We start from the raw sequence: 14,738 nt of genomic DNA, 5'->3' as shown, positions 1-14,738 counted from the left end.
AGTTTTTAGATTTAATTGAGAGCGTGCGGCGAATTCAATTTTCTGAAATCGATCGGCATAGATGGCATAGATACGTTGCCATGCCTAAACTGCAGCATCAATGGCAGTGTTTCAACAGAAATCCTTCATCGGAGCCTTTTGAATTTAGGCCGGAATCGCCTTGAATAAAGGTGATCGAGGTCCGTGTGTTTGCTGTGTTTGCTTGTTCTTGGCATAGTGGTCGTATTCCACTCCGCTCCGCCATATGACAATGACGTCTTGGCACTCTCATGCATCAAATGCACCGCTGTATTTATACTGCATATTGAAGGACAACTATCTCCAAGATGTGTGGCCGGTATGCCATGGGCATTGTATGTAACATGCCACTATTCGTAGTGACAACTTAACTGGTTCCTGTTGGGTTCTGTCTGGATTTCTAATGATGATGTTGTCGCGCAGCGCCTCGCATTCATTCGAAACCAATTACAACAGCGTGGCCAACCCGTGGATGAAGCAGCAGATGACTATGACGTGAGGCAAACTTACAATTTTGCCCCTGGGAGTTACGGCGCGGTCTATCGCGCAGACACCTCTGATCATGGCAGCCTTGTCGGGTCCCAGAACGCGGACGAAGACACTGGCAACAACGAGCAAGTGGAAGATCACGAGGCACACGATGAGCCAACGAAGACACCGAAGAACAGAACACTTTATAAACTTCAAGCCATGAAGTGGGGGTTGATCCCTTTTTGGACCAAACGATCGCCTGATTACGGCTCTATGTTGAAAACAATCAATTGCCGGGACGACTCTTTAATCGAGGATAGGGGAATGTGGACGTCCATGAAGAGAAAGAAGCGCTGTGTTGTAATCTGTCAAGGCTTTTACGAATGGCTGAAAAAAGGCCCCACTGGGAAAGAGAAAGTTCCACATTATGTCCGCCGGAAGGACGGGGATTTCATGTGTTTTGCTGGTCTTTGGGACTGTGTTCAGTATGAAGGTATGTGTTTCATTCGATAATTTGCAGTGTTCCATCGACTCAATACTATAATGGTCAGAAGGCACTTTTCTAACAACCCACCATAGGCTCCGATGAGAAACTCTACACGTACACCATTATCACCACTAGTTCGAATGCATATCTTAGGTTCCTTCATGATCGAATGCCTGTCATCCTCGACCCCGGGAGCCGTGAAATGGCTACATGGCTTGATCCCCATCGCATTACCTGGTCAAAGGAACTCCAATCAATTCTCAAGCCCTATGAAGGGGAGCTCGAGTGCTATCCCGTCAGCAAAGAAGTAGGGAAAGTAGGAAACAACTCTCCAGAGTTTATTATCCCGGTAAACAGCAAGGAAAATAAAAGCAACATTGCGAACTTTTTCACTGGTACTGCCAAAGGCAAACCTGGGCAGAAGCCCCAAGGTCATGATATCACCGAAACTAGCGGCGAAAAGTCACAAGAAGCAAATTACGTTTCGGTGCTTGATCAGGAGAGCAAAGGGGAACAGGGAGAAAGAGATCTCAAAACTGAAACAAATTTAACTACATTCAAATCAGATGACGATGCTGATTCTGCTGCGCAGATCTCGGCAGCTAAACGAAAACGGGCATCCCCGGAAGCTACTGAAGCCCGTGATGTAGCAGCCAATCCCCCTAAAGTAACGAAACCAAACATCGCGCAGCTTCCCCCTGAAAAGGATTTTGTCCAATCTCCCACAAAATCTAGTGGTAAAAATAAAAAAATGAGGAGCGCTACCAGCAACGGTTCAGCCCTGAAGCAAGGGAAGGCCAAAAAGGCGGCAAGCGGGACTCAACGAATCACTAATTTCTTTAAATAATAACGATGCTAGAAAAGACTGCTCGATATCCTCAGAGGTCTTTATTTGTCTTGTTTCTGTGATACCATTTGAAAGTTGCACATTTGTTTTCGCTGCTAATGGAGCAAATTGTTATCAGAATCTGTTACAAACTATCTACCCGAACGGTTCTTTCATGCTGTCATTTTGGGATCATGTAATTTATTTTGCATCATGTTTAACTTGAGAAGTGTACGCGGAAGTTATATGTATATGAAACTTTTATAATAATGCATGGCGCAGGCCATTGCACCAAAAAGATCAATGCCTCAGGTTGGGATAATCATATTACTTGTTCTCATGCTCTTTTGACAGGCTCTGGGGTAGTATGGAACCAATCCTCCGGATATATCTTCCTTTACAAGTTCCCAATGCATGCTCACGTCTCTTCTCTTCGATACCTGAGTCTTCTTTGTTCATGAACGAACTGTAGTGAAGACAAGAGAATCTGAGACTGCAGATGAGAGAGCACCGGAGACCAGGCAGATAGATTAGGGATTCACCACAGAGCAACAAAGACAACCATTGCTCGTTTCTCCAAAGAGCAAACTGACATGCCACACCAACGATACAACCTTGTACCCGTAAATTGACGAGGACGTTACGATTCAATTTGCAACTACCTTTCTTCCTTTCGCCTTCATGTAAACATTTTCTCGCAGACGTGGCTGATCCTCCGTGCGATAAGTAACCGAAAATATGACGAGAAGTATAGAGTATGAGAGACGTGGATGTTGCCTCAATTATCATTTGGCCTGCTTCTAAGCCGGGTGACAGGTAATTCGATAGGATCATGACGCGATCTGTTCGAAATCCTTTGTTGGTGAGTTTCGTAAGCAGCTGTTTGCTATAATGCCAGCGTTATGCTAACCCGGAAGACAAAGCTGCATGTAGTCCTACAGTGTCGTGGTTATATGCACACACAATTCCACAACAATGTCGGCGGGATCCCAAACTTATTTAAGATAAAATATCGCAACTATGAACACAGACAGGTTGTAAGAGAATGGTCCGATTTATTGATTGTAAAGCCATTCGTTTCGGGAGTAGCCCAAAACGCAGAGCACTAACCCTTCACGATGGCGCAATGGCCTGCCATAAATTATTTACCGATCCCTTTTTTATCCTACAGGGGTATATATAATCAGGAGTGGAGTAGTTTGCCAATTGCAATTTCTAGCCACTTGATGTGCTAACTATTCTCCTCTGAACGAAGGCGCTGAATAAGTTTCTCCCGCATGAATGGACTGAGACCGAGGCTGCACACGATTGTCAGTGATGAAAATTATCTAGTGGAAGAGATTAGCACCTACATTCCCTTCGATGTGATGAGTCGGTAGGTACCTAGCATTCGGTCTTTAGCAAAAAGCTTTTCTGAAAACTGGACGCCAAAACTCGGGCAAGCTTTATATTGTAAACTTACCACTGGGTTGGTAATTTCCTTCAATGTTTCCATTCCCATCAACTTCGAGGCTACCGAATATATCCTCCGGCCTGCGGGGAGAGGGGAGAAAAATTAATGTCCTAGGGTGACATGAATTAGGAGACGAAAGCCTTACCATGGACTCCTTGCAAACTCCGGAGGATTCCTCGTATCAGAAATGTGAATCCATCCACCTCTTCTAGGCGAATCTGCACCACCCTCTGGACCTTCATTTAAACCGGCAGCGTCTCGTCTCCGCTTTGGTTTTCCCCGACCAACGGCGGCAAGATTCATTCCGCTTGTGAAAGCCATTACTTGCCCCTGTGACACTACATCAGGATCATTGTGAGCATGCTCTGCAATAACTGACTGAAGGGTAGTGAGAAACGCGGGGTTTTCTTTGAAAGAACTGGTGGTTGGAGGAAGTGAGGAAGTGACTCCGATGGCAAGCTTGGGTTTCGGAGGTTCTGTCGGCAAAAGAGAGAGTATATAGCTATTCGGGGTTTGAGGATTTGGGAAAACAAACTGTGGAAACAATCAGCAGCAGTCATTCCGAACAATTGCTCTCTTAATAGGCAATTAGAAAATGAAAAGCATATGGCAAGCATACAATATGTGAGTTGCCCTGCAGGGTAGTTAAAGATCGAGTGTGAAATCTCATTGGATTGAAAACAGTGCGGCGAGCGCTGCATAAAATTATTGCCATCAGAGAACTAGACAGATGTGTATATACGTATATATAGTTACTTCTAGCTCTATAATTGTGCAATTGAGGTGAAAAATGTCCAATGTAGCTTTGAAGTCAGATGCGGTTGTTTGGAGCGCTTAAAATAACCAATAGTAACTAGCTACATCACATGACTTCGCGTTGCTCAACACCGGACCAACTCTTAATTCGCTGCATGTGTGAATGATAAAGCCGCATAACTCAAAGGGTTCTCGAAGCAGGGCAGCTTTGGCGCCCACAAGCTTTGCGCAGTACCTAATTTTACTAAAGACGCCCCCGAAAATGATTTCATGGATTTGTTTTGACTCTGGTTACGATTGAGCCGTAACTCTTTGATTGCCGAGGAAGCCCGATCTGAATCAATCAGAGCTGTGATTTTTCCAGCCATAGCGGCTTCTACAGCTGTATTAAAAGCACTATTTATGTTACTAGGCAATCTCAATCCAGTTTGTGGCGGGTTCGCGCCGACTCAAATCTGCTTGTTGGACGGGGACCCATCATCATTATCATGGCCACCCCGTCATCCAGGCACAACCCTGGGCAAACGCCTCACCCAACCTCATCACCTCATCCATCAGCAGTGCCCATGGGCCGTCCTCTTTCCCACAAGTCCCCTTCTATTAGGACGCCTTCTGCTTCTGGCCATGGACACCACCCCAGTATTTCTTCACACCAGTATCCGACCCCCATGGCTGCCCCTACCTCGGTGGAGGATGCTGTTGCATTCAGCTCACCATCGGCGCTGCTGGCTCTTGGCTTGGGCGGTATCACGCCATCTCCTGCAGGGAACGATGCTCTAACCGGGCCAGGGATCAACGAAAACGGCATCCATTCAATGGGGATGTCGGCCTTGGGTATGGGCGGCCCAAGGGACACTGATGAAGAGAAAGCTCGCCGAATGGAAGAGGTGATCCGTCTGCTGAGAACTCGTGTTTCTGGAAGAGGCATATGCCGTGAAGGTGTGGAGAGGCTAGGGAAGTTTGAGGGCTTCGAATGTATGTGGCAAGAAAATATACTAAGCATTGCCGGGAACCTTGTGGATTTGGAGATCCAGTTTGAAGATGGGTCGGAGAACGTTAAAGATGTCAGCTTAAAGTATACTACTCCAAGTATCGTGGAAGGGGAAAGACGAGTAGAGGCTACTGCGGTACTAAAGCGAGATCTAATGCAGACTGTTGGGAAGGATGAAGAGATTCCCTGGAAAAGCCTTGATGCGTTCCATTCCAATTTACATAGGCTAGCCAAATTGGATCGGCTCAGTCGAGAGATCAACTGCTTTGAAGCAGTCGAAGGACTGTACAAGAGTTTGAACCGACTATGGGAAGGTGAATTAAGCCGATATCCAGGGAGGGGCCATTATGAGCATGTTTGCACGAGCCAGGTGGGCCATCCCGGGATCCACCAAGACGGCCGGATTGGTCTGAGCCTCCAATATTGGGTTGAGCAAAGACAGACTTTGGATTCAAATCGGAATGGCCGTCCGAATGCCATGAATATTGATCAACCCACCCCAGACGATCGAAAGCCGGCTCCTGCCAAGATACATAAGACATGGAGAGCAGCGATCGAGTGTGAAGAAGGCTATCCATCATTACGAGTGTCTAAGGAATGGATCGCGGCCGAACTTTTTACAACTATGAATAACGGGGAGTCCTCTTTAGCCGCCGACGGGAACGACTCTGAGATTTTGTTAGTCAACTGGATTGACCCTCCTGCCACCCTCGTCAGCAACCCAAACGATGTTCCTCTCGATTCTACTGCCTTAGGTACTACGACACCAAATCGGCGTTTCGTTGCGCGCTTGGAACCTCCTATCGATATGCCTATAATCGCAGCAGCGGAAGTATACAGGCTACTTGGGATGAACATGCCCGTGGAGCCCAAAACGGTTACATATGATGGACTGGTAGTTCCTCTGCCAAACTTAGCTTCGACAGGAGACGGTCAAGACGATAATAGTTTGGCAGCGTCCAACGGAAGAATTCATGAAAAAGTTGTGTATAGCTTTGACGACGATTGCCAACCGAGAAAACACCGGCATATATACACTTTCCACCCCTTTGAGCATATTGTCGGACGCACCATACGTGATCTTCCGTTTTCTCACCCTCGGCAGTTGGCTGATGTTCTTCCTGTGAGTCCATAGACATTCACCCCTATTACTTTTTTACTTTCAAATTCCCATTGCTTCATGATCAGCTACTTACCATTGTGCGTAGATCCTACGCCAGTACGCACTATTGTCTAGCCTCCTTCACAGAGTATTTGTTGGCCAAAACAACCAAACTGTCAGGTCGAGCAAATCTCCCTCAGCCCACTCGGTGATCTCAGCCTCGCCAAACCAGACGTCCAAGTCTGACGTCACGTTTATAACCAATATCAGCCCTACAGTATCCAAACTGAACGCTATGCTTTCGCGTGACGATTCCAAGCATGTTATCGAGAGAAGCAACGGCATTGATTCTCATGTTAACGCGCCTTTTCCCCCTGCGCCGGCAACTGATGACCGGAAAATAGACATATCTTTACGAACTCCGATATTAGGGCCACCATCCTTAATGCTATTATTCAACGCGCCTAAGAGAGGGCCAAATGCGTCCATGGAAAACCCGACGACGATAACAATCAATATAGATATCGGACTCAATGGTAACATCACGGTCTCACGGGTTGGTGGAATGTGGGATGACGTAAGCGACAGCACAGAAGGACCCTTGAACGATATATCCAGAACAGAATCGCCGCACCTCCACCAAAGCCTCGCCAGGGTGCTGCAGATATCTGAGGATTTTGGCATCCTGGTCGAATGGGTATTGAAATGGATGCGGAATCATGAAGACCATACCAATCGCTGATTCAAGCAAGCAACGATACAAGGAGTGACCGCTAATTATGCTATCCGTGTCACAGGCGACGTCACCACCTTCCAGATGGGCGAAAACATTCACACTTTCAATTTCAATCTGCACACATACCCACAAAACATTGAAATGGACTACAGTCAGGCTAATAACCTACTGTGTCTGTGCATATGCGATCTAGATAGAAGGCCGTGTCGAAAAATGATAAATACGTCTTTCAATACTCCACCTCATTCTAGGCTCAACAACTGCTGCTGTAGGATCCCCACCCACGAGTTCGCGCCGCAACTCCTACCATCTCCAATCCCAAAGTAGAATTTGCCTCCACCAATATGAAGCTTAAAACAAATTCGCACACAGCGTTTTGCTGAAAACAGAAATCCCCTCCCTATCTGAGTGGGACGCACTGCTGGGGTCGGTCTTTTTCCGGTGGAACTGGTGGCGAATCGATGATGGATTGATTGCGACGAATTGCCATGTGGGGTGAAAAACGGCCGTTGCCTTCGGAAAGCCGAAGATAATGTATTGAGACAAGATATTTTTGCATGTATATAATCTACTCGCAACGGCGCTCACACAGCTATAAGATCTATCTATCTATGCAGTTATCAATTCTCCAATTTCGACCACGCTGGGACATATATCGTTCCCCCGTTCTCTCTTGCATCGCATCCATATTTCTAACTTGCCAGCAATCTCTTTGTCTATACACGCCATCAAATTTCCATGGATCTTTATTTTTAAGATGCCAAACAATTGGCAGCAGCATGAAAACCAACTTCAATCATTCATCATTCAACAACATCAAGTTTCACCAACCAAACCTTTTGCAAAGAACAAAACCAAAACCAAAACCTTGATAGATAAACCTCCAGCTTTTTGCCAATCAGCAAGCAAAAACGGGCCAGCATAAATCAACGTCTACTTCCAAGTGCCCAATCAGATAAAATAAAACGGCCGCCAGCCAATGAAACCTGGCTGATAACAAACAACCAAAACCCGTCCACCCGTTGAAAGCCTTGAATTTTAATTAAGATCGCATCGATGAACATGTTCAGTTTCGTAGACCCGCCTCCAGGCCTAACAGATTAAAATAATAAATAATAAATAAAATAAATCCTCAAAAAAGGGTTTGGGGGAAAATGTTCACTTGCACAACCAACACTGGACGTCGATTGAGGTGTTGTTTATTTTTGTTTTTTTATCTTACAAGACGGAGAGGTCCGCAGCCGCCTAGCTCGAGCGTTGAAACCTGCCAACATCGGCCGCTGAAATATGAGACATGGTTACGACGAGTTGCGCAGCGGATGGCTAAAAATAAACCCAGGGACCAGGGTGGTTTTTTTCTTTTTTCTTACTTTTTTTTTTTTTTTTTTTTTTTTTGACATTGAGCTGAAGGGAGAACTAAGTGATGCTTGAATGCTTATTATTGTTGTTTCTGATTTCATACGGATAACAAATGCATGGTGTAATCATATAGCTGGCAAGGGGCGGGTATTTTTCTTCATTTTGATCTGCGTGACCTGCCCAATTACCCGTCTCACTGCGTGTTCAATCGGGCAGAAAAAGGCGGGCGATACAGATGCCTCTTTTCTCCTGCTTCTGCTTCTTATCAGTATTCTGTCTGATCCATGGATATGCTCAACGGCGTGCAATTGGCGACTTGACTCGGTTCCTGTGGGAGATGCACACACCACCCCGCCGTTACATACATACCGTACGAACCGTACATACCGTACATACCTCAACAGCAGTTTTATCTACTCTTCTCTGCAAAAGCAAAATGCGGAGAGAGACGTGTGGAGCCGCTTTTTCTCCCAGGAAACCTCGCACAGGTGATATTAAGATTGGATATTATCAGAGCCGTTTTAACGTCTCTTCTTGTATGAGGGATTTAAATTGCGCCTTGCCTGGGATCCTGGGCGGATGGATGAGTGGGCTCCAGTGTGCGTCTTTTTTTTTTTTTTTTTTTTTTTTTTTTCATTGTTATTAAACCTTCTTTCTCTCTTTCTCTCTTTTCCCCCGCGTGTGTGTGTGGTTTCATCAATGTCATGATGAATGTGCTGGACCGTACAACACATAGTACCGTACATTGCATCCATACATTGCGTGTGCATATCATCATCATCGTCCCATTCCCGTGGATCATATCCATATCCACTGGTTATTCAGTATTCATGTGCCATATGATTTTTCGGGCTCTCAAGGCATTGCCCTCTTTATCCATCCCCTATCTTTTGGGGGCGCCAGGCGGAAATCATGGGGCTAGACCGGCCGGGGCAGGCTGGCTTGCCCTGAACAGACGGGTTGTGGAAGTAAGCCGCTATCCCCACGTGGGAAAACTGGGGGGGACAGTCAGTCAGTCGTCCATCTAAAATTAACTGCCCTAGCAAGCACCCAGCTCCATCATTGTTCGGCGTGCGGTTCGTTCCTCCCCATGAAAAACCCTATGTCTAGGTTTTAAAACTGGCTTTCCCAGTTTAGCTGGATAAATAGGGTAGTTTAAACCGAGTGGCATGGACAGGCTCAATCCAGACGAGGAGAACTTGAACTTGAGACAAGCATGTGAGATGGAGATCCCAGATGACATCATTCCGATCCGATGATAGATTAGTAGTCGATAACTAGTGGTTATATGAAGGTGGATTTGCCTGTGTTCAAACATGTGTTCCTATGGTGTTCAGCCAAGGCCCTCAAATAATCCATACATGTTCTATACAGTGAGCTATCTTCTTTGATCATATAAAAGAGGTAACTTTTCTGTAATATTATATACAATGACTGTATCAGCCTCTCTCTGAATATGTATTTAATAATTATCACCCCACTACTATATTCTTCTCCCTCTGCTTTTGTATTGATTTCTATTCTTAACTATTCTTATTCTTATTCATCTACTTTGAAATTCTTGTATCTCTGTACAAGTGAGAAAGACTGATAATAATCTCTACTGCTAATACTACTGTTGAAGCAGCTGCTGCACAGAAGCAGCTACAATATAATCTTATTATAGAGATAACAGCACAGAGAGAAAATATACTGAGAATCAGCAGACAAAGCAGATCAAAGAATACACAGATAGTATACACAGAGAAGTAGAATGAATAGATGATAATATATAGATTTATTTTATTTCTATTTCTTCTTTATTTCTGTGTATGAAGAGAGATGAAATTTAATAGACTAACTTTTCACTGCTGCTCAATCTTCACTATTTATATAATAGAAATAATATAATAAAAAGAAGTTTTCAGATAATCAGATTGTCTCTGAGTAGAAGATAATCTGATTTTTTAATGAGAGAATTCTCAATCATTCACTCAGAGAGAGTCATCTCAAAAGAAAGTGTATAAATACTGAGAAAGAAGAAATTATATAGATAATAGAAGAGAATCTGATTAAACAGTATTGAACAGTTTTTATTGATCTGTATTATATATAGCAGAGCAGATAGAAGAACTTTCATTCTCATTCAGTTGATCAGATTTTAAATAATATATTAAAGACTTACAGATCTATAAAATATATACAGAGATATATAGAGTTTATAAACAGAGATATAGATACTCTGATGAACAGCTATACTGAGCTGAATATAATGAACTTTGTATATCAGTATTAAGAGAGATGACAGAGAAATAAAAGATATACAGTTGAGTCTCTTCTTCATACAGCAGCTGACTTTCTTATAAGTTATTATATACTGCTGAGAGAGCAGTTCAGATAAGAGATACAGTTGACTGATCTGTTTATAATTAAATTGTTAAATAAGAAATCAATATTCTGCTGATCTTTTATTCAGATTATGAATAATAATAAGATAAATCAGAACAACAGACTTGAATATTCAACTGTTATATAGTATAAAAATTATATTTTTTGTTCAATATCACAGATTGTATTCTATCTATTCTATAGATGAAATATTATACAGAAGTCTCTGTCTCAGTTTCACTATCATCAGCTCTGATACAATATTTATTTATTCAAGAGTAAGAATTCATACAAGCAGATCTTCTACAGAACTCATCTCAAGTAGATAAACAAGCTCTTTATATATATAGATATATCAGAGATGATAAAGAAGACTCATATCAGACAATTCACAGATGTATAGAAGACAGAGTTTAATAAGATGAATAAAAACAATATTTACAGAGCTGAGTGATAGAATAATAACTTTTTGATCAGCTGCTATCTCAGTCAGATCAATCAGAAGTTTATACAGAGAATTGTAAAGTTCAATTCTAGTTTATTAAATAATTACTATCTTTCACAAGCTACAGTCATCTCATCAAAGCTGTTGAAGAAATCTCTCTGATTATAAATAAATAAATGATTTATCTGATTTTATTCTGAGAATAGATTCTCTTATATTACTTCTTCTGAGATCTCTGATATAAGTCTGAAGCTGCTTGATAGTGAAAATTCATTTAACTCAGATGATTTTGCAGCTCAGAGATTTTTACAGCTGTTAGATTATCTTCATACAGTAATACTACAGAACTTTACTTTTCTTCAGAGAGAATTTTCAACTTATTTACTGTGAACTGACTCAGTATTTCAGTATATAGAGTATGAGCAGTTTGCAGATGCTGTACAGACTGCAGAATCAGTTTTCATTTCTCTATAGAAGATAATACTTCAATAGTTAGTATCACAAATTTCTGAGAGTCTGAGCATTATACAGAGACAGATCAATATGATAATGAATTAGATAAAAATCAGAGATGTATAAATAGAGAAGAAGATTGATAGAATTCAGTGTGAAATTGATACAATAACAATTGAATTCTGAATCTTTCAGTCTGTTTCTATTTCTGTCTGTGTATAGAAAAATACTGTTAAGATTTTCTTCATCTCTGTATCTGTATTTTTATTCTTCTTTTTATCAACTGCTGTTACTGCTGTCACCACTTCTGCTACAGTATTGTCAACTGAAAATGATATTTAAATATATCAGCTCTCTCATACAATTCAATCAGTCAATAATTTTTGAAAGAAATGAAAACAGAGATTGAATGAACAGCTTTCTGTGCAGCATCTGAAGTCATCATATAGATTTAACTGAAGAAAGAAGAATAGTGAGTATATGTTTTTTTTCTGATGAAAGATAATCATTGATGAGATACTCAGCTACTACTATATAATAAAATCAAAATCTATTCTAAAGATTGTGAAGAAGCTTGAATTGATATATATACAATTAAAAATGAGTCTGAACAAACTCTCTGTCTTTCTCAGAAGAGCAAAAAGATAATCTGTGTATATTAACTATACTATATTATATATCTTTTAATTTTGAGTATTTATTTATTTATATATGCAGGCTGTCTCAGCAGAATTCACAAGAATGAGTATTCTCTCTTTCTCTTTTTCCTCTTTTATATACAAGATATTTCTGTTTTTCTCTTTCATTCACAACAATAATAACAATAAGTTGATTATAAAATCTCTTCTTTCTCTGTCTCTTCTCTCAATTTCTTTTCTCTTTCTTTCTTCAGCTTTTTTATTATTATTCATCAGTACATACAATCTCTTTTGTATCAGAATTCATCATTCTCTTATTGAAATTCATCAAAATCACTCATTCACTGTTTACTCTATCTTTTTCCCACTTCATATACTACATGAAATATTCATTTCATTATATCAAAAAAGAAGAACACTGACAGAGATTTGTATATATAGTCAGAGAAGATTTTCAATTTTTTTTTTTCATAAAAAAAAAGATCAGCTCTCTTCTGTTCTTCAATAGTGTTCTCTTCTCTTTTTCTCTCTGTAAATAATGTGAGTATTTCTCTGCTTCTCTATTATATAGTATAGAAAGCTGATTATAATACAAGAACTTTTATTTCATACAATTCTGTCACTGCTCAGCAGAATCTGACTCAGACTGAATTAATTAATTCATATCATTCAGCTGCTGAATATTAAGATAAATGATAGAAATAATCAGAGTATAATATAATATATATCAGCAATTCTCAGCTGAGTATATTTTATTATAGTCTTCAATTTCATACTCTGCTTACTGTCTCTGACTTTGATATATTATATATTCATACATGTATCAGAGCTGATCAAGTGTTGTTTCATTATTTATTATATATCAATATCATTCTGATTCAATTTCATGATAGAACTCTTGTTACAGACTGTACACAGTGTCATACATTCTCTGAGCTTAAATCATTCTCATTGTGTCATTATATATATGATCATTTTGAAGAAGTATGTGTCAACTGCAAATGGTATAATCATACAGTACACTGCTCTCTTCACAGCTCTGTAGATTAGTCTGATATATATAATGATTTCTATAATAGACAGTCATCACAGCTACAAGCATCAGCAGCAGATGATGTGAATCATGATATTTAATCTAATGCACAGAATAATTCTATTTTTATTGAATAGAGTATATATAAAGCTTTTATTTTTCTGTTCTGTTCTGTTCTGTTCTCTCTTTTTGATCTCCATTAAACTGGCCGCTGGGACCATGAATTACACATTTGATTTGGTTTGATTTGGTTAGACTGGCTGTGTGACCATGCATGGAACTGGGATCAAATTTTTCCTCAGTCCCATTATTAGATATCTTAGTTCTGGTCCCATATAGTGTTTAGTAAATTAGTCACTTTACACTGTTTATATTATAAATCTAGTTCCAGATCATGTTTTACTAATAAATTAGTGATTTCAGTTTCATTTGATTTCATTTTACAAAATGGAATCAAATGAAACCATGATTTACTCTATATAGATTGGCAGTGATAGATTAGCAGTGATAGATTAGCAGTGATAGATAGATTGACAGTAGTAGATAGATTGACAGCAGTAGATAGATTGGCAGCAATAGATTAGCAGTGATAGATAGATTAGCAGCAATAGATTAGCAGCAATAGATTAGCAGCAATAGATTAGCAGCAATAGATTAGCAGTGATAGATTAGCAGTGGTAGATAGATTGGCAGCAGTAGATAGATTGGCAGTGATAGATAGATTGGCAGCGGTAGGTAGATTGGCAGCAATAGATTAGCAGTGATAGATTAGCAGTGATAGATAGATTGGCAGCAATAGATAGATTAGCAGTGGTAGATAGATTGGCAGCAGCGATAGATTAGCAGTGATAGATAGATTGGCAGCAGTATAGATTAGCAGTGGTAGATAGATTGGCAGTGGTAGATAGAGGATCTAATAGCAAGCCATCAGAGCATTGAGCACTAAGCAAGATAGAGGTAATATCTCCACCAATCATATCATCAGATTGATGTATTATATAATCATCAGAATGGGACCAAACTTGAGTCAAAATCATAATCAGTCCCAGATCATGTTCTTATTTTTGATAGTCAGTCACTTTACATGAAATATCAAGATTTTTTAGTCCCATTTCACTCATGTTTTGATAATTCTAGTCACTTTACACTCCCATTCTGATTCTGGTCCCACTAAAATAATGCCAAGAAATGGACTGGGACCAAACCAAACCAAATCAAATGTGAAATTCATGGTCCCACCGGCCAGTCTAGGTTTGGTCCCAGTTCATTTCTTGGCATGATTTTAGTGGGACCGTACCAGAATGGGAGACTTAGACACCTTGGGCCAACGACTGCAGTTGCTATGCACGTGCCGCCGGCTCTATAACGCGCTATTGCCCACGTTGTATAGAGCTATTTCACGTTCTCAAGGAAATGTTGTCCCCTTGCTTCGGACTATCTTACAAAAACCATGGCTTGCTCAGATGGTCCGCGAATTACGCTTACCGACCACGAAGCGGTCGCTCTTCACTGCTGATGAAGATCTAGGCTATGAGCGCTGGACAGCTCTGGCCGCTGCTGAACCCATCCTCCGCAAGGCCGTTGAGCCATTCTTCATCGATGA

The 14,738-nt window shown here is 40.9% G+C and overlaps 3 protein-coding genes across 3 annotated transcripts; 2 read left to right on the top strand and 1 right to left on the bottom strand.

Annotated features, from left to right (window-relative positions):
• Positions 1-326: 326 nt before the first annotated feature.
• Positions 327-1,823, top strand: HCBG_04187 (DUF159 domain-containing protein; the record flags this gene model as incomplete). Its single annotated transcript, XM_045431236.1, has 3 exons — positions 327-353; positions 442-982; positions 1,069-1,823. The coding sequence occupies 3 exons, from the start codon at positions 327-329 to the stop codon at positions 1,821-1,823; spliced, it is 1,323 nt and encodes a 440-aa protein (XP_045287789.1).
• A 693-nt stretch (positions 1,824-2,516) lies between these two features.
• On the bottom strand, positions 2,517-3,789 carry HCBG_04186 (uncharacterized protein; the record flags this gene model as incomplete). Its single annotated transcript, XM_045431235.1, has 5 exons — positions 2,517-2,820; positions 2,913-3,100; positions 3,155-3,185; positions 3,265-3,335; positions 3,401-3,789. The coding sequence occupies 4 exons, from the start codon at positions 3,574-3,576 to the stop codon at positions 3,034-3,036; spliced, it is 345 nt and encodes a 114-aa protein (XP_045287788.1).
• Positions 3,790-4,227: 438 nt separating this feature from the next.
• Positions 4,228-7,470, top strand: HCBG_04185 (uncharacterized protein; the record flags this gene model as incomplete). Its single annotated transcript, XM_045431234.1, has 2 exons — positions 4,228-6,125; positions 6,211-7,470. The coding sequence occupies 2 exons, from the start codon at positions 4,500-4,502 to the stop codon at positions 6,844-6,846; spliced, it is 2,262 nt and encodes a 753-aa protein (XP_045287787.1).
• Positions 7,471-14,738: the final 7,268 nt, after the last annotated feature.

The sequence above is a fragment of the Histoplasma capsulatum genome, assembly GCF_000150115.1.
Source record: "Histoplasma capsulatum G186AR genomic scaffold supercont2.5, whole genome shotgun sequence".
Taxonomy (NCBI): Eukaryota; Fungi; Ascomycota; class Eurotiomycetes; order Onygenales; family Ajellomycetaceae; genus Histoplasma; species Histoplasma capsulatum.
This window is presented reverse-complemented; position numbering and strand designations above follow the sequence as displayed.